At 61.4% G+C, this 25,228-nt stretch overlaps 1 protein-coding gene across 4 annotated transcripts in view; it reads left to right on the top strand.

Annotated features, from left to right (window-relative positions):
• The window catches only part of VAV2 (vav guanine nucleotide exchange factor 2), a 161,122-nt gene that overhangs the window by 24,174 nt on the left and 111,720 nt on the right, over nucleotides 1–25,228 (top strand). For all 4 annotated transcript variants that reach the window (XR_009251307.1, XM_058693609.1, XM_058693610.1 and 1 more), the window contains exon 2: nucleotides 8,865–8,981. Coding sequence is in view for 3 of the 4 variants with exons in the window: in XM_058693609.1 (XP_058549592.1) it covers nucleotides 8,865–8,981 (117 nt within the window). In the remaining variant the exon portion in view is untranslated. The remainder of the gene's footprint in view (nucleotides 1–8,864; nucleotides 8,982–25,228) is intronic.

The raw sequence follows: 25,228 nt of genomic DNA, 5'->3' as shown, positions 1-25,228 counted from the left end.
ATGTGTTTTTGGGGGTCGCCGCGCAACCCCCTACACTTGGTAAATAATGTTCTCAAGCCTCAGTCTCCTCATCTGTAAATTGGGGATCACGTCCGTGCTTCACGGCTCACGTTAACATCAGCAGAGCTGATTGGCCTAATGGCCCGAGCGGGCTCCCTGGTGTGGGGAACGCGGCTCGCCCCCGGTGGCGGCTGCTGTGGGTATCACCCTCTTTGACAGGGAAGGAAGCCGAGGCTCGGAGAGGTGAAGTGACAGGCCCCGTGTCCAGGCTGGGCTCCTGGCCGTGGGCCTCATGGAGCTCGCCGACTGCCTGGGGAAGGAGGTGAGGCTGCCTGATTGGGTCTGGACCCTGCCCCATGGGTGACTGCTGCCCCCCATGGTTGGGGCTTTGTGCGCACCCCCAGAGCGGGGAGGGGCTCTCCAGGGGGCGCATCGGCAGGCCCCATCGGGGGCACTACCTGGGGACACGGTGGGAGGGGTCTGTTTCAAAGGAAGGAGTCCTCAGAGCCCCCTCCCCCTGCACTCTGACTTTCCCCAAGTGCCCACTCTTGTCTCCCACCCCCACCACCCCCCAGAGAAGGGTTGACCATCGAGCAGCCGTCCGGGCAGGGTTTTGACACTTGGTGGCACACGTGGCTGGCGAGGGGCCTCGTCCTCGGCCCGTCCCCACCATGCCATCCTCCCAGGGAAGGGCGGCGTCTGCCTTGGTTCAGGGCGTGGAGAAGCTTCTTGCCGCCCTCTTGTCTCGCCCTCTTGTCTCGGAAGCTGTTTCCCCTCAATGTTTTCAGCACAGCAGGAAGGGATAATGAGATTCGCTTGTTCAGCCGGGGGTGCGATAATCTGGTGCGTGCTGGCCATTAAGGGAGGCGTTTGGCTCTAATTTCCGCGAGCAACAGGAAAACAAAAATAGCGGAGGCCGCTTTTCTAGAAGGAAGAAGAAGACGGGGGAAAGGGAGGTGGCAGGGGGACAGGCGCCATGTCGCAGAAGGCTTGCCAGCCGGTGGTGGTGGTCTGGGCCAGGCTGCAGGAGAGAGACGAGGGGCCGTGGATTCGGAGTGGGGGGCGGGGGAGGGGGCACCGCTCCAGGCAGCGGCTGAGCTAATCTCTCTGAGCCGGGCCTGCCTGGACCGGCCAGGCAGCGGGAGGGCAGGATTGGAACCCTCCGGCCTTCAGAAGCCGGCTCAGGGAAGACGGTCGGCTGCACAGGGAAATCCTAGAAAAGCAATTTCCTGCTGGCTTTGTAGAAAACCTTTGGTTTGACCCTGACCTTGAAGTCTCCATAACACCGGCCACTCTTTATCCCTCCGGCTCACACAGGCCATTAGCCGGAGCGGCGGGTCTTTTGAGGACCGCTGGGAACAATTTCCATCCAGGTATCGGACGGAAATCACAGATTCTTTTCTCAGACAGCTGTGGGCCCACAGGCGTGTCCTCTGGGCCTTGGGACCCCGGGGCAGGGCCTGCCATACAGAAGGCGCCTATTAAGTGTCTGCTCACTAGGTCTGAATGGGCGTCAGCTGCTTACCCGCTCTGCTGAGGCCTCCGAAGTGGTACTCGTCCAGGATTGTTTTCCGCGGGGAGTTTACTCCCGAGCATTGACGAGCAGGTGCGTGAAGATCGGGACAGAGAGGTAGCACCTGGCAGCTGACGCTGGCCCCACGCAGCCCGGCTCTGCCTGCCACCAGCACACCCCTTGTACTTCCTAACCTTTCAGAACCCGCTTCCCACAGCTCGAGGGCTGCAGACAGACTGGCGTGGCAGTTGGTGGGGAGCCGGTGCATTGGGTTTCGGGGGCTTAGTTTGTACGGGGGCCTGTTGACTTGCTAGGAGCCGGAGGTCCCCGGGACCAGGCCCGTGCGGGAATCAGCCCGAGAAAAGCCCGAGTTGAGCCCCCCGCACGGCAGCCGACCCTCCCTGGTTAGACCTGGGCCCTCTCCCGGCCGCCTGTTGGAGAAGGCGGTCCTCACGCCGTGTTTCCACCTCGGAACGGCGTGCGGCCCGTGTTGAGAAGGGAGGCAGACAGGACCCATGCCGGGCTCCGCGCAGTGCCTGGCGGGGGCCCCGCGGCTGTTTGTTGCTGGAGAAAGCGGAAATGCCACCTGACGATGTTGCGGCCCATCTGTGTGTGACATACTTAGGAGGCTTGCCACACGGTGAATTGAGACGCTGCTGCCTTGTGTCCTTTCTATCCCTCTGGTTGGTGACAGGCTAGCGGCCGTGGGTCAGGCTGCCTGCCCGCGGGCTGAGGTGGGGTGAGGCCCAGGCCTCGGCCCACCGCCGCTGCACGAAGGGGATGCCACCCCCACTCCCGGCGGGGAGCCCGGCCTGGCCCCAGTGCCTCCAGCAGCCCGGTGCGTGCGCAGCCCGGGAGGTGGCCTGAGCGGAGGCAGAGCTCCTGTTAAACCGAGCAGACGTAACCGAGCCCCAGATGCTGCACAGATAAGTCCCCGCTGGGCCTGCACTTTCCCTGCGTGGAGCCGGGACAGTCACCGCGGCTTCGGCCCGGGCCGGCGAGGGAAGCCTCTCGGGGTTAATGCTAACTAACTAGCCGCACGGGCTGCGCCCCCCATCTGACGTCCCGGGCCTCAGTGTCCCCATCTGAAATGGATGATAAATGATCTCCGTCCCTAGAGTTGTTGGCACAGCGGACCCACACCGGCTGGCGCGGGGAGGCCCGCGGGCGGTACGGACGTGTGCAGGAGCAGGTGGTCAGGCCAGCCCCAAATTCCACCTGCCTGCTTGCTTTTGGAAGAGACGCTTCGGGAAGTGAGGGCTTCCCCCACGCAGTGGCACCTGCCCAGGGGGCCCCAGATGCCGCTGAAGCCTTCACGGGTCATGGCTGCTGGGGGGAAGCAGGGCCACTTTGGAATGCCAGCCCTCGGGACACCCAAGCATGCTTCATAGTCCCGTCTTCTTTCCTTCTTTCACTAGATAGTGAGCCCCGCGTGGGTCATTGACCCAGTGTTTGGGACCCGCGGGGACACTTGGCCTCCGTTTCTATCCCCACGGGAAGGTCTGACTAGCCTGTCACCTCAAGGCCACCTGTTCATGTACCCCAAGGGCCCCGAATTCGAAAGATCCATTCCAGCGAACCGCACCGATTAAATAGTAATGAAGCCATTTTAAAAGGTTTTTGGAATGAGCATAAATAAAACAGGAAATTAATTCATTTCCCCATTTTTTATTGATCAAAGACGCGTCAGCTGCCAGTCAGGGCGTCTGATCCGCAGGTCTCAGCAGCGTGGCCCCGGGCGGTCGGTGTCACTCCAGAGGGACGGCATGTGATTTGTCATCGTGAGGTGTAGCTTTAGTGTCCCGTGTTGGGACGTTTCAGGAACACTCCGCGATGCCGGTGGAAAGTCGAATACGGAGCCCCGCCCTCGCCCCCGCCTCCGCCTGCCTCAGAAAGATGCAGGGATTTTGAAAGGAAATCTGTTGTGTTGATGAGGTCGACACACCCCATCTCCCTCGGGGGCTGTGCTGTCCCAGCTCTCTCCCGCCGTGGGGGGCGTGGGAGACAGTGCCGTGTATCTCCTCGTGGTCCCTCTGTCTTGAGTGTGAGCCCAGAGCCTCAGACACACCACCCCCTGGAGGCCTTTGGCCCCCTCCCTCCCTCTCCCCCAGCCTCTGGGCCGCAGCTTTGAGCAGTGAGAGGCCGGCAGAGGTGTGGACCAAGGGCCCGGGTCCGTCTGGGGTGTGGGTGCTCCCCAGCTCCAGGAGGGAGGTTGGCCCTGAGTGCAGATCACAGGGCCCTGGGTCGTGGGGGCCAGTCGTCTGCCTCCACTCTCCCCGGGCGTGGCGTCACAGGGGCTCTGGGAGCAGGGACTTCAGGATGTCCCGAGGGAGGTGGCCCCAGTGTCCGCTGGTCCCGGAAGTCAGAGGGCAGGATTTTCTCTCCCCGTTTTACAGATGGAGGAACAGGCACGGAGAGGACAGGTTGAGCTGGAACGGCCTGGCCGGGGCTGTCCCCACCAGAAGTGCCAGCTGCGGGTCAGGAGCTGGGCCGCCGTGTCCTGCCCCTGGTGGAGGGCTGGAACATGGGGAGCAGCCTCTCCGGTCAGGGACAACTTACAGGGGCCAAGGGAAGGTCAGGGCTCTCTGGGGAGCCCAACCTGGGGCTTTCCCGGTGGAGCCCCACGTCGGCTGAGCATCACCGTGGGGGGCAGCAGGGCCCCTGGCCTCCTGACGCAGCGGGCGAGGTGGTCATGGGGCTTCCCCTGACACAGGCCCTGCAGGAAGGTCAGGGGGCACCCGGAGGGGTGTTCTGCGAGCCTCACTTTGTCTGTCTGTGGAATGGGGTAATCACATCCCACGCCTTCCAGGGCCCCTGCAGGCGTCCAGTGGGTTTGTGCAGGGGGGCACGTCCGGTGCCCGGGTGCCGTGAGCTCCCTCCACGGAAACCCCGCTCAGACCGCACATCCCAGGCCGCAGCCTGCTGAGCAAGAAGCTTTGCCTCTCTGGGCCTCAGTTTCCCCCCGTGCACCTGCCTGTCAGTGCTGAAGTACACAGGCAGCCCCTGAGGGACGTGGGGACGACACAGAGTCCCCGGCACTGGGCGTGTGTGGTGGACCTTGGGTGGATGTGAGTTCTGGGGGCAGGGTGTCCGATTTGCGATTCCAGCTCGCCTTCGAGGGGTCACAGGAGAGGCCACGGAGGTGTGAAGGCAGCCCCGCCCGGTGTCTCCTCCGTGTGTGGCAGGCGGTGGCTCCCCGATCAGCAGGTTGGTGTCAAAGCCACCAAAGAGAAGTGGCCATCGTGGGTCACACCGGGGGGCGCGCGGAGGCCTCGAGGCTCAGATGCGGGGTCTTGGCTCTCAGGGTCGACTCTGCCTCTCGTGCCCGGGATCCCCTCGCTGGAGCAGGCCTTCCGGGGGCTGAATGACGGCTGACAGTGGGCAGCAGGCCCTGCGAGGCTGGCGGAGGGCGGCTGGGCACGGAGCCTGGGCGTTCCGGCTAATCTGATCTCAGCCTGACGAGTAGGCGGGACGGAGGGGTCGGGAGTCCGCTGCGCAGGCGGCCCGCCTCTTGGCACGGTGGCCAGGGCCCTCCCCGTGGGCCGGGGTTGGGGAGCAGCGGGCAGGGCAGTGCCCTAAGCAAACACAGCGGGGGCCTACTTGGCTCTGGGCCGCCTGTCACTTGTCACAGGGCCAGTTGTCCTGGGACAGACCCTTATTGTGGCCGCTAAGCAGGACTTCTGGGGCCGTGCGCTCGCCTCCAGATGCCGGGGAAGCTGTGTCTGGCCGTCCTTCGTCCAGGGCCTGGAGGACCAAGCAAAGAGAAGAAGGCCACTCGCCCCTGAGGCCACAGGGACACGGCCAGCCGCCGGCCCTTCTCGGGCCTCAGGACAAGGATGGGCAGCTTCCGGCCTGGCACTGGCCGCTGTCTGGGCCCTCCCTCACCTGCCGTCGCTCAGCCCGTGGCTGGGATGTGCCGAGACGTTCTCTCCCCGTCTCGCCCTCGGGAGCCTCTTTCCCAGAGTCTGAAGCTGTCTGAGCGAGGGACCGTGAGCTTCTGGCTGTCCAGGCCTCGGCCGCCGCCCCTCCTGGGCCCAGGGCGGTGGGGAAGGAGAGGCCGGCCATCGGGCGATTGGACTGGAGCTGCAGAAACAGCAGCTGCCCCCGCTTGGTGGAAAGAGGGAGGAGCCACGAGTCCGGGCATGGGGCCGACCCGCCCTTGCCGCCCCTGTCCGTGGCCGATGAGGGGGGTGGAGGGACCGTGCGCCACTTGCCAAGCACACTGGCCAAGAGGAAGCACCGGGACTCTCGGACACCCGTCCTCTCGAAGGACGTCCCTATCCCAGAGCAGATGTGGGTTCCAGTCTTGGCTTGGGAGCCTCAGTTTCCTCTCCTGAGAAATGGGTGACTGATTGGAGGGTGGGGAGTGAGGGCATCATGGCAGAGCCGCAGAGGCGGGCGGACATAAAGGGAGGTCTCCGTGAAGGAGGCCCCCTCCTCCCGGTTCTGCCGTGTCCTTCTCTCTGGGGTCAGAACCTGTCTGTGTGCCTCAGTTTCCCCAGGGCCGGCCTTTCGTGGGCCCTGAGCGGCACCGGGCTCGCCGTGGAAGGCTGGGGCCCACGCGGCTGCGGTTGGGGAGGGGCCAGGCGGGCAGACGCTGTGCCCACAGGGCAAGGGGCGCCCGCCCGTCCTGAGCCCCGAAAGGAAGCCTGGCCTCGCCGGCTGCGATTATGGCGAGGAGCTGTGTAATTAACTCTAAAAATGGGAGGCTGAGGAAATAAAGTGGACGCTTCGGGGAGATTGGAGTCAGGCGATGCTCAGACAGCAACAGAGCCGGCCGAGGCCGCAGGGTGGGCGGGAGGGTCTGAGACCAGCGGGGACGAGCGGGTGCCAGCTGGGGCGGCGTGTTGGCGGCCACAAACCGGGGGGCTTAGGGCAGTGAAAGTGTATTTTCCCGGCCGAGCCGTGGGCCTGGCTCTCTCTCGGGGCCCCTCCCAGCTTCCGCGGTTTTGCTGGCCGTCGCGGTAAAATACAGGATGTACAAGATTTACCATTTTAACCATTGATATTTTATTTATTCATTTATTTGTTATTATTTTTTTTTTAAGGGAGAGAGCGTGCAAGTGGGGGAGGGGCAGAGAGAGAGAGAGAGAGAGAGAGAGCGCGCACGCGAGGGAGGGAGGCTCCCAAGCAGGCTCCGTGCTGACGTGGGGCTTGATTCCACAACCCTGGGATCATGACCTGAGCCTAAATCAAGAGTAGGACACTCAACCGACTGAGTCCCCCAGGTGTCCCCATTTTAACCATTGTTTTAAATGTTTATTTTTGAGAGAGAGAGAGAGAGACAGAGAGAGAGAGAGAGAGCGAGCAGGGGAGGGGCGGAGAGAGAGGGAGACACAGAACCCGAAGCAGCTCCAGGCTCCGAGCTGTCAGCACAGAGCCCGACGCGGGGCTCGAACTCACGAACCGCGAGATCGTGACCTGAGCCCCCCCAGGCGCCCCCATCTTAACCATCACGGTGTCACGGTGTCACCTGACAAGACCTCTGTCATTTCCAGAACTCGTTCATCACCCCAGGCTACATCCGTCCCCGTGAGACACTGACTCCCTGTCCGCCCCGGCCGGTTCCACCGTTCTTTCTGTGACTCCCTGTTCTGGGTGCCTCGTGTAAGTGGACTCCTAGCGTCCCTCCGTCCGAGTCTCGATGCTTCAGGAATGGCAGACAAGGCTGTCCACCCCAGCAGCTATGGCTGTGCAACTTAGATTGATTAGAAAAAAATTAAAAATGTAGTCTCTCGGTCAGATTAACCTCATTTCAAGTGCTCAGGGGGCACATGTGTCTGGTGGCTGCCCTGCTGGACAACACATACCTCGAACTTATCCATCCTTCCAGAAGGTTCTGTGGGGGCGTACTCTTGTAGGCTCATGGGGATGAAAGAGACGTGAGCAGTAGCATCAGGTCTGAGCCGGGATCGGGCCTCAGGCCAGAACGTGTTTTGCTGTTGGACGCATCTTGGTCGTCCTTTGTCTACTGAAGAAATGGGAGTCCGTGCCGTCTGGAGACCAGGGCGTGTGGGATCCACGATGGTTCACGGACACGGACGCTGGTGCTGAGCTCGGGGAAGGGGGTCTGCTTGTCCTTAGGGGCACTCACACGTTTGGGGGTACCGGGGTCATGTCTGTGGTTTGCTCTCGCACATTCAGAAAACCCCCACACAGCCGGTGCGTCAGCATCGGCCGTGACCGGTGACCCACCCTGGCCAGGACAGGAGGAGCGGCCCGGGGTGGAGGGCGCCCGGGGTGGGTGCTAGGCCGGGGCGCCGCGTGCCTCGAGGGCATTCTCTGAGCAGCTGGTTCCCCAGGTCGACCGTACCTTCTGATTCTGGCCTGCCCTTCCTTCCATCTGTCCCCGCGTCTGCGTTTCCGGGGGGCTGGCGCTGGCCCTGTGATTCTCTTGCCGTGGAGCCCCCGGGCCCTTAGTGAATGGTTACTGGTGGGGACGACTGGTCTGAAGTTCCGGGCCCCTTCAGCCCACACGTTGCTGTCCTTGCCTCTGACGCGCCCTTGCTGACTGGACTGGGTAGACCGACGGTCGTCGCACGGCATGGCTCTCTCTGTGCCATCACGGTGCACGGCCCAGCCAGGCACGTCCTGTTCGGAAACCGGGCCACAGGAGCCGAAGCCGCTGTCCCTGGTCCTGTAAGTTGGAATCAGTGGACAGGACTCGAACCTGGGGCCAGAACAACTCCGGATGGTGCTCTCCAGGAGGCCCGGCCCGCAGGCCCCGTGTGTCCTTCACCAGCAGCTTCTCCACAGGGACCGCAGCCGGCCATCCCGTTCACCCCCAGCCCCAAGCCTCCAGCCCCCGTCACTTTGCCAGGCCCAGTGTCGCCGGGTCAGCGGCTGGAGGAGGTGCCCCAGTGCTGACCGGGAACCCTGGCCCTGCGCGCCCCCAGCCTCCCACCGCGGCTGGCGTGTCCACTCCCGGGGTCCGCCACGGACGGCTTCCACGGACCGCTCCCGGCCTTTGGTTTCATCACATCTACGATAATTGGGGCGGGCCTGCGCCAGGGAAGACCGGTGTGTGTGCGTGTGCATGTGCGTGCACGCGTGTGTGTATGTGAGGGGCGCACGTGTGCAGGTGCCCGTGTGTTCACACGCTGGTGTTGCTGATTCGAGACTACATTGGCAGCCGCGATCGTCAGTGCTGGGTCCCCCTGGGCGGGGGGGCGGGACAAAGGGTCAGGAGTGGCCGGGGTGAGCTGGGGGCGCCTGTGACCTCTGGCCCAGCGGGGCAGCGGTGGTGAGGCCCCCCCCCCAGGGCAGGGATGTGCGTCCGGGCACCCGCCGCTGCCTTTACACCCTTCTCACAGACCCTGGGGGCTCAGTGCTCTTGTCTTCTCTCCTCTAGTTCCTGTGTTTAAAGAACATCCGCACCTTCCTGAAAGTCTGCCATGATAAATTCGGACTCCGGAACAGCGAGCTGTTTGACCCCTTCGACCTCTTCGATGTCCGAGACTTTGGGAAGGTGAGTGTCCGGGCACGGTGGCCGAGCGCCGGCTCTGTGCGGGGGGGGGGGCCCCGACGGGACAGGCCTGCCTCCTCTGGGTCTCGCCGCACCCAGGGTGAGGTCAGGTGTCCGGAATCCGGGAGGGCAGAGGGAAGGCAGGGTGTGGACTAGGACACAGCGGGGGGCGGAGCCCTGGCCCTGCCTCCCTGGCCGGGGCACCTGACGTACACTTGCTCCCCCGAATCTCCACTCTTCACGGGAAGTCGGGCAGGTGTCACCGCCAGCCCGCCCGGGGGTCGCCTGAGATGCTGCAGGGGCACGTTTACTCGTGGAAAGATCCGTGGCGGTTACGCTCAATGCCAGGAGAGCAGCCTGGCTCCAAGCATGTGTTGGGCGAGGAGGGGGTGGTGACCCGAACCCCCAGGGCTCCTGGAGGTGATCCTCGAGGCCTGGGCCAAGCAGCTCAGAAGTCTCCCCGTGTTCTCGGAAGCGCCCTTTGTCAGCTGTCCCGCAGGAGCCCTGTTGGTGCGGGTGAGAAGGTACCTGGGGCTGGGCAGGTACGAAGGCCGGAGGCTGGCGGGGGCTTTCAGCTCGTTTGCGAGCTGGCTCCCTGGTGAGCCTGCCTTCATAGTGGCCAGAGACATCACCCGCCATCTGAAAGCACATCCTTTTAAATGGCTGGAGTCGGGACCATGATACCGTTTGCTGGATGGAGGCCGAGGGCTTGAGGGAAGGCCTTGTTCTGTGCTGCCTGGAGTCGGGTGGCCCCCCGGCCCCGTGGGCTCTCAGAGGACGGCACCGGGGAGCTCTGCCCTCGGCTGCGCTGGCACGGGCTCTGTGAGACAGTCGCTTCCCGGACTGCCCAGCGAGCCACTTTCCACCTGCTGATGGGAAGTATCGGGAGATGTTTATTGCTTAATCTATCCGAGGACCATTACCGGGGACTTGGTGTTTGAGGAAACGTTCTACGAATACGTGATTTACGAAACGCAGGGAGAATTTCGTATAGTGACAAGCGCTGAGAAGTCCGTTCGCAGAGGAACCTTCCTTGAGACGCGATGAAGTGTCAGATTACTGTCAGTAGCTAGGATTTTCCCATAAGCCACCTGGCCCGATGGTGTCCCCCCCCCCCCCCCTTCCCTGGTCCTGAAATTCTCTAAGAAAGAGATTCAGGGACCGGCTCAAGAACCCATGTCTGTGTGATCAGCACCTCATAGAGGTTTCCGTTTCCCCTTGAACAGCTCACTCAGTTCCCTGTGTCCCGGGCCGCGTGTGTCCGAGCGGCAACCGAGGCTGGGGTGGGGCCAGGCAGGTTTCCTCTCCTAGAAGGGGGCTTCCCAGTCCGCGGGGCTGCTTTCCAGTGGATTGGATCTCCTCTCCCGTTCTGTCTCCTGGGGAGCGGCAGTGCCCTGGGCTCTGGAGAGGGGCCTCCCGGACATACACCCACGCTCTTCACCTGTGTGCACACTCACGCAGAGACACTGCTTTGCACTCACGTGCTTTCATACGCACTCGTGCGTACACACTCGGGATCACACACACACACACACACACACACACACACACACACTCAAGCACACAACCGGTATTTAAAATAACCATATGGAGAAAAAGACGGGATAAACCTCGGCCAAGTTCATTTCTTGGCGAATAGTTAAAATGCAAATGACCCAGGCTGCAATTCCGTTTTGCTTTTGGTTTGCCACAGCCGAATGCGGTGATGTAAGGCGCACGTGAATTCGGATCAAACTCTCATCCTGCGATTCGCCAGCCGTGTGGCCACGCGGTTTGCCGGGGGGCGCACCTCGCGCTCATCGGCGGTTCCGGGGAGGCGGCCTGGGTCCAAGGTGGACGTGCCACGTCCACCCAGAGGGGCCTCGAGGACGCCGCTTCCGAGCTGGCCTCCGGGCCGCCCACGTGCGCTGTGACGGTCACTGGCGATGCTTCGCCACACCGTGGCATCTGCTGTGGGGAGCCAGGCGTGGTGTGGAGGTGGTGTGATGGCCCAGACCCCGGCGCTGAGCTGTGTGCAGGGGGCGGGGGGTGGGGGGCCTCGGTTCATGCCCTGCGCTGACGACCCTTTGCTCCAGGAGGGGCAGGGCTCGGGCAGAGCTCCCCCATCCTGCCTCTGCTTTCTGCGTGTGACCCTCGAGTCAGACCGCTTGAAAATCTCGCCCTGCTTACTGGCTCGACCACTGGGCCGGTGACACGGTGCCTCTGACCTCGGTTCGCCTGGCTATGCAGGCGGCGTGGCACCCAGCCGTCAGTAGCTGCTCCTGAAACGGCGGGCATGTGTCGCTGTCCAGCCCCCGCCCCCAGGTCTGGCCGACAGATCTCCTGCTGTTTCCCTTGTTATTTGACTCGTAAAGACGCAAGTGTGCATCTTTGGAAGACGGGGCCGGATGGCTAAGTGCACAGACTCTGCACCCTCGCGGGCTGTGTTTGAGTCCAGTGAGCGGCTGTGCCCGGGTCGCTCGGTTTCTCCAAGCCCCCCCCCGTAAGGTCTGTTGAGCAGAAAGTGCAATTGGGTTTGTGCAGTGCCGACACCTGGCACCCGTCCCGGGCAGCTCGCCCTTGTTTTCACCTCCCTTCCCCTCGTTCCTCTGGCCTCTTGTTGGCTGCGTGGGAGCGCGGGAGGCACGTGGGGCTCCGGGCAGAGCCTGGCCTGCCCCTCTGCCCGCTATGCATCTGGCCAAGCGTCCTCCTTATGGGTCTCCTGCCCTGCACGTGATTCTCATCGAGGGAAACCTGTGAGTGGGTAGCAGCACTTCCAAGCTGGGGGCCAGTGGAGGCTTGGGCCTCTGGGCCGTGCTCTCCCCGTAGCGGCCCTGGCCTCTCCTGGTGTCCAGGGAGGGGGATACCCTGGGAGAGTAAATCGCCAGCAAAGCCCCAGCGCCTGCGGCCTGCTTTGCTTGGTGCACGGACACACGGGGACTCTCCCGCTCCTGGACCGTGGCGCTGGGCAGGGCAGGGCAGGGGGCAGCAGCAGGCAGACTGGGCCTCCCGGGCTGGTGATGATACGGAGCTGGTCTGGTTTCTCATTCACTGTTTTCTGAGACGGGCCTGGGAAGGTTCTTGCACAGAGTCCCTCTGGGCACAGAGACACAGCCAAGTTTCTATGCGTCTCTTCAGGGACATCTACTGAGATTTCCCATGGGCCTGGATTCGCCTTTTGGCCTTCAGGAGCCCAGCCAGGACACCACGGCTCTTCCAGATGGGCCTGGTGGCCATCATTGACGTCAGACCGTGAAGATGTGACCGCATGCTCTGCCCTCCCTCTGGCCCCCCCGCGGTTGTCCCTGGAGTGATGAGAGTCCCAGCCAGCAGGGAGGCAGCGTCTGTCCCGCTACTGAACACCGAGCTCTGTAGGATCAGAACCGACTCGTCGTCTCCTGGGCGGGTGAGGCCAGTGGGGCAAAAGGACTGATCTCCGTAGCCGGGCGATTGCTGCCGACCAGAACCTTCTGGGAGCCTGGGTTCAGGGGGATGCTGAAGCTTCTTCCGGGGCACAGGTTTGGGACTGGGGGGGTGGGGTGTAGGGCCAGGGATTGGAGGGACGGGTTTCTTTCTCACTGGCTGCTGGTGTTCATGGCGTCCGGGTGGGGAAGGGATCCTTACGGAGACGCCGGTTAGTGTCAGGCTGCTTTAGAAATTTCCAGATTTTTTAAAATTTATTTTATTTGTTTTATTTAAGAAGGTTTGTGGTGTTCAGATCCTGTCCCTGTCCTGGGTTTTGTTGTTCCTTTTCTAAACAGCCACCTCTCAGCTTCCCAAGCCTTCATATTGTTGGAGTCGTTGCTTCAGGAGAAAAAGCATTCGTTCATTCATTCATTCACCCATCCACTCACTCACCCACCCACCCACCGTCTGTTCACATGTCCATCATCATAGCCACTCACCACTCGCCCGCCCCCCCCCCCACATCCGTCTACCATCCCCCCATGTACCCAGCAGTTAATTTACGGCACGTTTGTGGAGCACCCGCCGTACCAGAGAAGTTGCATGGCCTTTGCCCTCCAAGGGGGAGCCCAGATTAGCTGTTGTGCCATCAGCGGTAGAAGAAAGGAGAAGGTGAAAACCCTGGGACTTCCCCAGGAGCTGCCCGGCCCTGGCCCCTCTCTCAGCCGCGACACCAGGAGGATTTCCTCCGCGATCGTGCCCTAGGGAGGATCACGCACAGTGAATGCACGACCCGTGTTGCTGAGGAAAGCGCTGAACCCCTCTCTCCGGGGATACCGCTCGGACCTGGGGCTGATTCCCACGATCTTCCCGTGTGCAGACCCAGCCCGCCCCCCAGTTCCTCGGGCTTCTCCTGCGGCCTCCGCTGGGGCAGACTGGGCCGAGCAGGGCACGTGCAGAGGGGAGCTGGTGTTTGGGGGCCCTCGAAGCTTCAGAAGGTGTTTTCTTAACCCAGGAGGCGTGCCGGGAGGGGCAGACCGCGTCGGCTGGGTTCTCTGCTCCCTGGCTTAGGGCACCCGGGCAGACCCTCAGCAGAGGCCTTGGTGGGGTGGTGGGCAGGTGGACCCCTGGAGACCCTCGAGGGCGGCGGGAGCCCTGGGCGCAGCCAGCCCCCCAAGGAGCGAGCCCTGCTCGCCGGGGGGAAGCCACTGTGCCTTCCTTCCAGCACCTTCTCTCATGTGGATTCTTTTGGAGCGAGGCGATGGAGGCGGCCAGCAGGAGAGGGAGGGGCTTCCTGTCCGCCAGGCCTGGGTGGGATCTGGGCTTTCAATTACTTGGGCTCCTCCAGCTTTCCTTTCCACAGGGATACATACAACACAGATGCTGTGACCCCCCGTGTGGCATCGATACGAGGTCTGAGTGAGGAAGTGCGAGACGGGCCCCAGTCGACTTGATCGAGTACTTTGTCCCTCTTCCTGCTGGGTCACCCGGCAGGCTCCGGCAGGAGCTGGCAGACCCGGAAAGTTCCTTCCGGAAGTCTTTCCTTTTTCTGGTTGCTTCCTGGGTGTTTCTTGCATTAAAGGGACCAGGTTTGGTGGGCGGGCGTGGGGAATGTGGGGCTTGCTGGTGAAATCCTGCCACAGGCGGACCCTTCCCTTCTCCCTGCGTGCCCCCTGTTGGATGCACACGGCCCAGCGTGGGAACAGGTGGCCCGCATCAGCTGGGCCTTCCAGAGACGTCGTTGCCCCGGCCTGGAAGCCGGTTGGGAGTTTTGGGAAAGAAGATCCTGGTGAGACTGCGCTTTCTGTGGCTTTCTGCTGGCATTTTGGTCCCTGGAGGTGGCAGAGTGGTGGCCCCACCTCCTTATTGCGCGCTGGCCCCCGGGGTGAGCTCGTTCCTCAGCCCACGTCATGCAGCAGGAGGCGAACCCCAGGCTGCAGGGAGTCGCAGAGGGCTGGCTCTGGGCTGTCCTTCCCTCGTCCGTCAGGAGTGGCAGTGGTCATGTGTGGGGCTCCGTGCTGCTGTGCTGGCCTCCTTAGGTCCACGAGCTCCGGCCGTCCCTCAGGGACCTCACGAAGTAGGGAGGGAGCCGAGGCCCAGAGAGAGGACGCATCCTGATGGGGGAACGGGAGGTCTCTGTTCAGGTCCTGCCGGCAGAGGTCGGTTGTTACGCATTCCGCTGCCCCTTCCCTCCCGCCCGGCCGGGCCGCTGTGTGCAGGGACAGGGCGAGGTCAGCCCTGTGGAATTCTGCACATGGGTTGGGGAGCTAGGTCAGAGGCCAGTGTGGAGGCTGGGGGGGGCAGATCGATGGCCAGGAGGCCGGTGTGGAGGCCCACAGCGCTGTCTGGGGAGAGGCCGTGAGAGGCCTAAACCAGGATAGAGCTGACCGTTAGCCCTTTAAAAGATGCGGGGCAGGGGCGCCTGGGTGGCGCAGTCGGTTAAGCGTCCGACTTCAGCCAGGTCACGATCTCGCGGTCCGTGAGTTCGAGCCCCGCGTCAGGCTCTGGGCTGATGGCTCGGAGCCTGGAGCCTGTTTCCGATTCTGTGTCTCCCTCTCTCTCTGCCCCTCCCCCGTTCATGCTCTGTCTCTCTCTGTCCCAAAAATAAATAAAAAACGTTGAAAAAAAAAAAAATTAAAAAAAAAAAAAAAAAAGATGCGGGGCAGTGAACGCATGACTTTCGGAATGAAGGTCAGAGCAGGTGCCGGTGACTCCCTCCTGCAGTGGCTCTCAAACCACTTTGGGCCTTCTCAGGAGGCAGGGAGGAGGCAGGGAGGGCAAGGCCTGCTGAATCAGGGTGAGCCTACTCTTACCTGCTTTCCTGGGCAGCACTGGTGCTTCTAGAAGCCAGGGGGAAGTGGGGCCGCTGAGACAGCTTTCGGGGCTCGAGACGGAATGTGATGCTGCAGGGCCGGGGCTGGTATCGGGGCCTGGGCGGCACCGGTCGCCTCACCCCCTGGGGCCGGGGTTTCCCCGCCTGTAAAATGGGTTTGCAGTTCGGCCCACTTCTGAGAAGTGTGGAGGAGGACGTGGCAGGGTGCGGCTGCGCGGGCTGGGTCTGGAGCCCTCGTCCCCACCCCTCCGAGCAGGTGGCTGGCAGCCTTGGCCGTGGGCCGGGCACAGCGGTGGTTCCTGCCGGAGCACCCGCCTCGTCCGGCCCCCTCGTCCGGCCCCCTCGTCCGGCCCCCGCTGCGCCAGCCCCAGCATTGATTTCTTTGTTTAGCGCCTGCATCGACCAACACGTCCCCTGGGTGCCGTCTGGCCAGGGAGGGAGGCAGCAGGCAGCCGCGGGGTATCGATCGGACCCCCTTATCTCTGCACCCAGGCCCCGCGTTGCCACGTGTCTGTCCGTCCCCTCTTCCTGTTTGTTCACCAATCTGCACAGTCCTCGGTGTTCTCTCCAGGCCTTTGCGTCGCTCGTTTGATGAGCCCCAGGCGCTGACGCTGCGGCCACCGTGACGTCGTGGGCCAGGCGCTCTGGTCCCACCGAGTCCACGGCGCACTAGTTACTTTTAAGATGCGGCCGCTGGGGGGCGCTCGCGTGCACACGCACTGGGGTGGGCGTGGTCCTCTGCTCCCTTCCCACGGGAGCCGTTGGCCGGGGTTGGGGGCGGTTGGGTGTTGGTCCCGGAGTCCCTGCAGGTCTCACCACCCCCCCCCCCCCCCCCAGCGTGGGAAGGTGAGGCAGGAGCGGGGCGGGGGGGGGGGGGGGCGGTGTCCTCTGGGCCTTTGTGTTGGGCGGGGCCCCGGGCAGGTGGCGGCCCCCAGACGCGGCCAGGTCTCCGAGCACCCTGTGCTGACTCCCGTCTTGCCGATGACTCATTTCTGGGGAGAGAGGGGGATTCGGGGACCGTGGGTGTATGTGGTGGAAATGGTCACACCTGACAGCAGAGAAGCAGGGGTGTGGAGGAGATGGGCTCGGGAGGGGTGCGCCCAGGCCTCGCTGCACCAGGGCAGAAGGCTGCCCGCCTCTCTGGGCCTCGGTTTCCCCATCTGGGGTCAGACCGCTGCGGGGATGGCCTCTGGGGCGTGGTCGCCGGGGGTGGCCCTGTCGTCCCCCTGGGTGTCGGGCAAGCCGGCCAGTGTGTGTCGTCCTCTCCTCTGGGTCTGCTCTGCCCTGCAGGCCCCACCCAAGCGGCTGAGAGCGTTTTCTCTGCTGGGTGTGGTGTGGCTCATGCCTGCCTTTTTTCCTCTGTCCACAGTCAATTAAATATTAATTGGCTAATTGTTTCTCCCCGGTGCCCCGAGACATTGTTCCTGTGGAAGCCTGACAATTTGATGTTTGCAGCAAAAAAGGCTGGATGAGAGTAAGAAGGAGAGAAGAGAAAAAAAAAAGCAAAATGTAAATAATTAATTGTAACAAGGTGTTCTTTCTTGGCACCCTGGGAGGCTCTTCTCAGGGGGTATTGATTCTTGTAAAGGCACTGAGGGGTCTGCAGTGCTGGCGTCAGTGTCAGCGGTAGGATCCGGCCTGAGAGTGGGGGGCGGCTCCCCTGAATCGCAGGGAGTGTGGCTACGACCTTGTTGGCGGGGAGAGACCTCACCACTGCCCCTCCGAGAGCTTTGCCTCACCCCCCGCCCCCCCAGTGCTGCAGGTGTGGGGTGCAGGCCCCCCCCCACCTCCCCCCGACTCCAGGATTAGGGAGCTTGGGCCGGAGCCCGTGGATATTTATCCTGGGCCATCCTTTTTGACTTTCTTTTATTTTTTTTATTTTTGAGACAGAGACAGAGCATGAACGGGGGAGGGTGAGAAAGAGGGAGACACAGAATCTGAAACAGGCTCCAGGCTCTGAGCTGTCAGCACAGAGCCCGACGCGGGGCTCGAACTCACGGACCGCGAGATCACGACCTGAGCCGAAGTCGGCCGCTCAACCGACTGAGCCACCCAGGCGCCCCTTGACTTTCATTTTTTAAAAGCAATTTTGTATCGTGATAAAATGGACGTAACGTATTATTGATCGTTTCGGCCATTTTTTGTGCACAACCCAGTACGTTCGCGGTGTTGGGTGGCCGCCACCTCCTTCTCATTCCAGAGCCTTTTCATCACCCCAGAAGGGAACTCGGCCCCCTCCCGTCCCGCACCCCGGCCCCTGGCCACCACCCACTGGTTCCCTGTCTCTGTGGGTTTGCCTGCCCTGGACATTTCATGTGCCTGCAATCAGGTCACATGTGGCCTTTTGTGTCGGGCTTCTGTCGCTCAGCGTCACGGGCCCCGGGGACGTCCTTGTGGCGCCTGCCAGAATTCCGTTCTTTGTGGGCCACCCTGGTGGCTCAGCCCGTTGAGCGTCCAACTCTTGGATTTCAGCTCAGGTCATGATCCTAGGGTCGTGGGATTGAGACCCTTGTCGGGCTCTGCTATGAGCGTGGACCCTGCTTGGGATTCTCTCTCCTTCTCTCTCTCTCTCTCTCTGTCTCTCTTTCCCTTTGCCCCTCCCCCACTTGTGCACTCTTTCTTGCTTTCAAAAAAATATATATACATATAAGTTAAAAAGAACTCAGTTCTTCATAAAGGTGGAGTAGCGTTCTGTTGTACGGATACACCACCTGTTGTCTCTCTGTCATCTGTGGGTGGACGTTGGGGCCACGCCTGCCTTTGGCTGTTGTGGACAGTGGTGCTGCTGTGAACGCAGGTGTGCAAATGCCTGTTTGGTTCCTGCTTTCATTTCTTCTGGGTAAACACCCAGAAGTGGATTTGCTGGTTCCCGTGTTGAGTTTTTGGAAGAATTGCTCTAATAGTCACAGTGGCTGCACCATTTTGTGTTCCCGCCAACAGGGCACAAGCGTTCCGATTCCCCTGTATCCTCGCCAACATCTGTTGTTTTCTGTGTGTGTGTGTGTGTGTGTGTGTGTGTGTGTGTGTGTGTGTGAGACAGCCACTCTAGTGGGCGTGAAATCCTACCACTGTGGTTTTGATTTGATTTGCATTTCCCTCACGGTTGGTGACGTTGAGCGTCTCTTCTTGTACTCATTGGCCATCCTTGTGTCTTCTTTGGAGAAATGCCTGTTCAAGGCCTCTGCCCACCTTCGAATCCAATCCATCCAATCCTATTGAGCTGTAGAAGTTCTTTATGTATGCTGCATACTAATCCCTCGAGGTGCGTGGCGCACGGATCTTGCCCCCTTTCCACCGGTCACCTTTTCACTCCCCTGGTAGTGTCCTTCGATGCCTAACAGGCTTCGATGAAGACACATGTGGCTGTTTTTTTCTTCTGTTGTCTGGGTGTTTAGCATCCTCTCCAGTGAGTCACTTCCAAATCCAGTGTCATGAAGTTTTTCTCTTGTGTTTACTTGTAAATGTTTTATGGCCTTAGCTCTTACATCGAGGTCTTTGATCCCCTCTCGAATTAATTTTGGGGTATGGTGGGAGTAAGTGCGCAAACCGTACTTTGTGGACGTGGAGGTCCTGTTTTCCCAGCGCCCTTGCTTGAAAAGATCGTCATTTCTGCAGCGGACTGTCTTGGTATATTTGAGGGAGGGCGGGTGTTGAAGACAGGGCCTCCATGGAGGGTTGGCCAGAAGCTCCCTGCCTCAGGGCAGCGAGGGAAGCGTTCATCGTCGGTTCGTCCGGGAAGAGTCTGCCCAGTCAGGCCCAGCTTCACCCGCCTCAAGATCCCCATCTTTAGAAGCCCCCCGCCGCCAGCACCGCCCCTGCTCGGGACAGGTGTCCACCAGGCACCTACCTCGGCCTTGCCTTGGGGGTGTCAGGCCCCTCCCCAAGGGGTGTGAGCCCAGGCCCCTCGGCAGCCCCGGATGGGGCCAGGGGCCCGTTCTGTCCCTGCTGGCCATCTGGTTGGAATCGGGGAGGCACACGTGCGTGCCACGTCCTGCCCACTCCACCTGCCGGCAGGTGGGAAGCGCCCAGGTGCACCAGTCCGTGCAGACGTCATTACAGCAGCCCTCACGTCCGGTGCTCGTGGCTGAACCTCCGAGAAGAGCGAACATCTCGGCAGACGGGCTCTGTGGAGACTTGTATAATCGGCGGTTGATTTCTTGTCGGCGCTCGGGCCCCGGGCTTCCTCCCGGATTCAGCGCCGAGCCAGGTGGGGTGGGGGGAGCTCGTGGGAACACAGTGGGGCCGGCTGAGAAGTCGGAGCCCGTTCCCCAGGGTGGCCGCCGGGATGCTGAGGGGTCGCCTGAAGGATCGCTGCTAGCGAGCAGTGGCCACGAGGAGGCTCGGCGTGTATGCGGGGCGAATGTGGACACGGGCGGATGCGGCCGATTTCACAGGCGAGGAGGCCCGGTGCGTGAGGCCAAGGCCAGCCCCCTCACACTGGCCCGGGAAGGCGCGCCCCTGGCCTGGGCCGTCCACACGGATGTACCGGGCTCGGCACGGCCTTGCAAGCGCGGTGGACATCGCGGGGCCCTCCTGGGAATGAAGTGGCTGCGGCCACAGCCCTCGTGGCACCACCACTCTGGCCCTTGGCTGCTGGCCGTTGCACGGAGGGCATTGACACCTTCGAACCTGGTCTCGTTCTCTGTGCAGGTCGGGGCAGGAAAGGCGAGCACTCCTGGGGTCTCTGTTGTTTTATTTATTTATCTCTTTAAGCTGCACGCTGCACGGAGCCCAACACGGGGCTTGAACTCACCAGCCTGAGATCAAACCTGAGCTGAGATCGAGAGTCGGACGCTTAACGGCCGGAACCCCCCGGGCGCCCCAGTCCGGGGTCTCCTTAGACCGGAGGCACCGTGCTTGCTCAGTGTCACTGTCAGGAAGGGGTGAGCTCAGAGCAGGGCCCGGCTGCAGCCCTCATTCTGTCCATGAGGCTGTGGGAGGCAGCGGTTAGGAGATGGGTCCTGCCGTGTCTGGGCTTGAGACCCAGAGGCGAGGGACCTTGGAGCAGGACACAGCCGGCTCTGGACATTCGGTGCCCCCCACCCCTTCCTTCCACAACCACTTAAGGAGCAGTGGCCACTGCTGGGCCAGGTGCAGGGGACAGAGTTGTGAGCGGAACGGACCCCGTGTTGTCTGCTGCTGTGTTGTCTGGGGGGGCGGGGGTTGCTCTCTCCCGCACGTAGGAGTTTGGGGTCTGAGGGCCGAGGGCTCCAGGGAATCTGCTGGGTCCACACGCCCGGCTTTGGTCCCCCAAGGACCCTTTTGAATACCCTCCTCTCCTCTTAGGGCCGCACGTTTTCAAATATTACGCCAGTGAAGCCAATGACGTTTATTAAGTAATTAGTTTTCCCGTTTTTAATTAATCAAAGGCTAATTATGAGTTACATCTCCAATTAGAGTTTCTGGTCCACGCCTGGTGGCGGTGCCCCACACGGAATGTGCTCCAGCCAGCCGGAAAGGGGGCGGCAGGAAGTCAGGGGTTGGGTATATTCAGTTTGGGGGTGTGCGGGGTGCTTGGAGACTGTGGGGACGGTGACCTTCAGGACCCCGCTTAGGGCCCCTATCTGTGCAGAGGGCACAGCCGGTCAGCACCGGGCACCGTGGCAGGTTGGCAGGCGTGGGGAGGCAAGAGAGGGAGTTCAGAGGGTGACGGGTGATGGCAGCCCCAGCCCCAGGCCACCCCAGGGCTCCTCGGTGTCATGGGGTCCCGGAGGGTCAGCCGGGGCGTTCTGAGGGCGGGCATCCGGGGAGGAAGAAGCAGTCTTCCGGCCCAGCCCTTGTACAGACGGGGACACGGGCCTGCTTTGTGACCTGCTGTGGGTCCGAGACAGAAACTGGCCTTTCTCTTCTAGCCCCGGGAGCCCAGGCCCCAAGGCGATGGGGGGCTGAGTACAGCCTTTCAGGACGACCCGATGAGGCCCCGGGCTCAGCCTCGGACGGCAGACCCCCTCACCCGTGGGAGCTGTTGATGGCGTATCTAAGGGGGCACCCCGGCTCCCGGCCTGTGGCGTGGTCCCTGCATGTTTGCGCTTCTCCTGGCCCGAGGGCGGGTCACGCTGGGGCCCCTTTGGCCGCCGGGGCCCGGGGATGACAAGAGCGGACTGTTTGCTTTGCTTCCCCGAGACAGACTGCGTGCATCTGGCTCCGAGTTCTGTGCTGTTTCCGGTTTGCATTCCTCCTTGATCTGAGACTGAAATATTTTAGCTGGTGGCAAAAATGGCTCAGTGCCCTTCCTCCCTCCCAAGCGGAAGGAATGTTCAGGAAGAGTCTGGTGTCCTGGCGCGTTTCCTCGCCGAGTGGGCACACTCTCTGACCTGTGGATGAGGAAGGCAGGGAGGGCAGCTCACTCTCCTGGCCACTGGGGACAGGGAGGCCCTGGGCTGGGAGTCTGGGTGCCTGGTTTCCGGGAGGCCGCCAGCCGGGGCTGCGTCCGGGGCAAGTCACGGGGGAACAGCTCCGTGGTGCCTGCAGCCTGGCCTCCGCGGGCCGGGAGGTCTGGCAGTTGCTTAACTTTCCAGAGGCTTCCATTTCTCATTAGTCCTGCTTTGCAGCTTGGTAGTGAGAACGCGGGAAGGTGGCCACAGTGCTCCTCCCATGGAAGGTTCCAGAACTGGCACAAGGGTGCTTTTGCCCTCCAGCAGGTAGTCGGGGAGCATTGGAAACGCAGGAGTGTGGCAGCAGGGGAGGCCAGGGAGGCGGCCGCCATGGACGGGGAAGCTGTAAACCATGAGGGCCACAGGCAGGTCAGGGAAACGGGCAGGATAAGAATGTTAAGTAGTGGAAATGATTCAGAAACACGACCCCAGACCCCAGATCTTAGGGAGGCTGTGGATCCCGGGGGCCAAGGACGGGACGGGGGTCAGACAGGCCCAGGCTTGGGTTCTGCCTTGTGCCGATTCAGTGGGTGAGCTTGGTCATGCTACAGAAGCTCGCTGGCCTCAGTCATCTCATCTACAAAATGGGAGTGGATAGGACACCAGCCTCGTGGGGATCTGAGGCTCGAGTGAGACCCACGTGTGGGACCCACGTCGAGGACCCCAGCCAGTGAATGCACAGAAATGCCTCCCAGCAGGTGCCGTGGAGGGGTGCACTCTGGAGGCCCTCGTCTCTGGCCTGGATTTCTTTTCTTTTTTTTTTTTTTTCAATCAAAAAACATTTTCATTGTTCATTTACTTTTGAGAGAGAGACAGAGACAGAGTATGAGCAGGGGAGGGGCCGAGAGAGAGAGAGGGAGACACAGAATCTGAAGCAGGCCCCAGGCTCTGAGCTGTCAGCATGGAGCCTGACGCGGGCCTTGAACTCACGAGCCATGAGATGGTGACCTGAGCCAACGTCAGACGTTTAACCGACTGAACCACGCAGGCGCCCCTCTGGCCTGGATTTCTAGATGGTTCCTGGTAATGGAGGTAGCCCAGGGCAGCTGGAAGTGGGTTCAGTCGACAGACAGAGGCACTTGAAAATGCAGGAGTAAGACAATTATGAGCGACAGGCTTTCTGCCCTGTTTTGTCCTTCTGCCGCAGCAAAGACCACACGCCTCCTCAGTGTAAAAATAGTTGGTGCTGAGCTGGAGGCACCGATTCGTCTGTAACGGTTCTAATGGTTTCCCTATTAATTTAACTGGTGGAAATCACCCTGAGATGTCTTTCAAGTGGAGAAGGAGAGATGTCCTGATACTGTGGGCATATCATTAGGAAAAGCAAATTAAATCACGTTTAATGGTGTTAGAATCTCAATCACTTTGGAAGATAGAGCCAGTGAAGCAGGGAAATGAGAAATTCTGACGCCCTTTGGAAGGAGGTTTGGGAAAGGAGCACCTAGCCGTGCTCCTGGGAACGGCGGTGGGCCGGGCTTGGGGGAGGGGTGGGGGGTCCCAGCGGGTGGGATCCAGCCCTGTCACGGTGCTGGGTAAGTTCTCCGTCTCACGGGCTCAGTCTCAGCCAGCAGGTGCGGGGCTGTTGTGGGCCGGGGGTGTGTCCCCCCCCAAAGTCACCCCAAGGTGGAGGTGTTAGGATACGGGGCCTTTGGGAGGGAAGTGGGTCGTGGGGTGAGCCTCGGGGGAGGGACCCCAGGGCGCCGCGAGAAGTCGGCCTCACCCAGCGTCAGGATCCTCTGTGGTTGTTGGCGGTCGGTGGTGTTCTGACAGCCGCCGGTGTGGACCAAGGGGTCCAACCAGCACTCTTGTGTCTCAAGGATTCTCTCCTCCAGGTTTTTTGGGTTCTGTCTAGAATTGGGGCGCAGAACCAATCCAGCCCTTCATTTTTTAAAGTTTATCAGAGAGAACGAGCAGGGGAGGGGCAGAGAGAGGGGGGCAGAGGATCTAAACTGGGCATCGTGCCGACGGCAGAGAGCCTGACACGGGGCTAGAACTCACGAACTGTGAGATCGCGACCTGAGCCCAAGTCGGTTGTTTAACCGACTGAGTCCCCCCGGCGCCCCCAGTTTGGCCCTTTCGTGGATGCCTGACCGGGCAGATTGCTCTCCTCCGTAAGCTTCAGTTTCCTCATCAGAGAAGGGTGGGTGGCCCTGCCTCGGGACCTTTGTGGGTAAGGGCAGCCCCGTGGGGCTGGGCTCAGAGTTGGGTCTGATCCGTCTGGGAGAGCCGTGGCCCCTTTGTACGGTGTGCATATTTTCAGTGGGGCCAGTGTTTTGTTTTTGAGTCGCTAATGTCACTTCGGAGATTATGTCTTTGCAACTTGCTAGAAATGATATCTCTAGCTCTTGTGAACATAAAAAAGCCTTTCTTGCGTAAAAAAAAAAAACAAAAACAAAACAGAGTTTCTCTTTCTCTCATGGTAGGTTCTCAGTTCCCTGATATGTCATAAAACATATTCAACTTGACATTCTACCATTAGGGAGTCATTCCTTTGACTTTGTTCCTATTGATGTAGGTAACCCGTTAGGCTTTATCACTCGCTTCTCAGCACTGAGGAGTTTGTTGAATCCTCTCTCGAGGATGGGTTCTGATTAGGAACAGAAAAGGAGCTTGGGCTCTCCAAGGGGAGGACCAGCTGGGGGCCCCTGAGGCAGAGAGGCAAAGAGTGCAGAAAACCGAATGAGCTCTCCGGCGGGGCCGTCGCCAGCCCCGGTCAGGGAGGGCTGGCCTGCGGCCTGCTTGGGTTTGGTGAGGAGAGACATTTGAGGTAGTCAGGGAGGGAAGCAGGGGCGGGGACTGCGGGGCATTAGGGCCCCTTGAGAGGAGCAGCCCCTTCTCGATACTCTGCGAGCTTTTGCTGGGCACCAGCTCCGAGAGAGGTAGGGTGACTGGCTCTGGGACACACGGCTGACGCTGTTGGGGATGCATACAGAAGGCACTTAATAAGCGCCTTAGCACGACTGGAGGCATCCGAGGCGTGTTTGCAGGGGAGCGGACAAAATTGAGGTTGGTCCGGGGAAGCCAGCTGTACTGGAGAGGTAGGCCTGTCCTTCTGCCATGGAGGCCGATCCCTCAGCATCCGCCCTGTCCCTCTGGTGCGGGGCCTCCCCCCTCCCCCCCTCCCCCTGCTCTTTCTCCCTCTCCACCGGCCACTGAGACTCCCGCTCACCCACCCCTGCGTCTCAAAGCACCAAACTCCCTGTTAAAAGTCGTGCTGTTTCCCCGCGCCCGTGTGGCCCGTCGGGGGCCCAGGAAACGGGGCTCTGGAGGTGGGAGGCAGGTGTTGTTGCATTTTCCAGGCTTGAGCTGGCAGGCCCCGCCCGGCCTTTGTCAGCGCCCACAACCCTCCCTTTGTGCGAGGAGGGATCTCCCCAGGAGAGAAACTTCGGAAATGAATCACTGTCCGTTAGCATTGTCCTTTACTCCGCCTTATCTGAGCGAGAGGCTCCCCGCCAGGAGGGAGAGGCGGGCGGGCGACGAGGCCCCTCCTTCCCTCCTGTCCCCGTGGGCGTGGCTGGGGCCTCTGCCCCTTTCCCACCAGCCTTGGGGAAGGGAGAGCGTGGCCCCGCGTGTTTTGTGTGTGTGTGCGTGTTGTGTCTGCACGCGTGTGCATGTGCGTGTGCGTTTTGCGTCCTCAGTGTTGTCCCGTGCGCTTCTCT

Source organism: Neofelis nebulosa, chromosome 12 (genome assembly GCF_028018385.1).
Source record: "Neofelis nebulosa isolate mNeoNeb1 chromosome 12, mNeoNeb1.pri, whole genome shotgun sequence".
Classification (NCBI taxonomy): Eukaryota; Metazoa; Chordata; class Mammalia; order Carnivora; family Felidae; genus Neofelis; species Neofelis nebulosa.
Note: the sequence above shows the minus strand (reverse complement) of the source record. Positions and strands in the feature narration are given on the sequence as shown.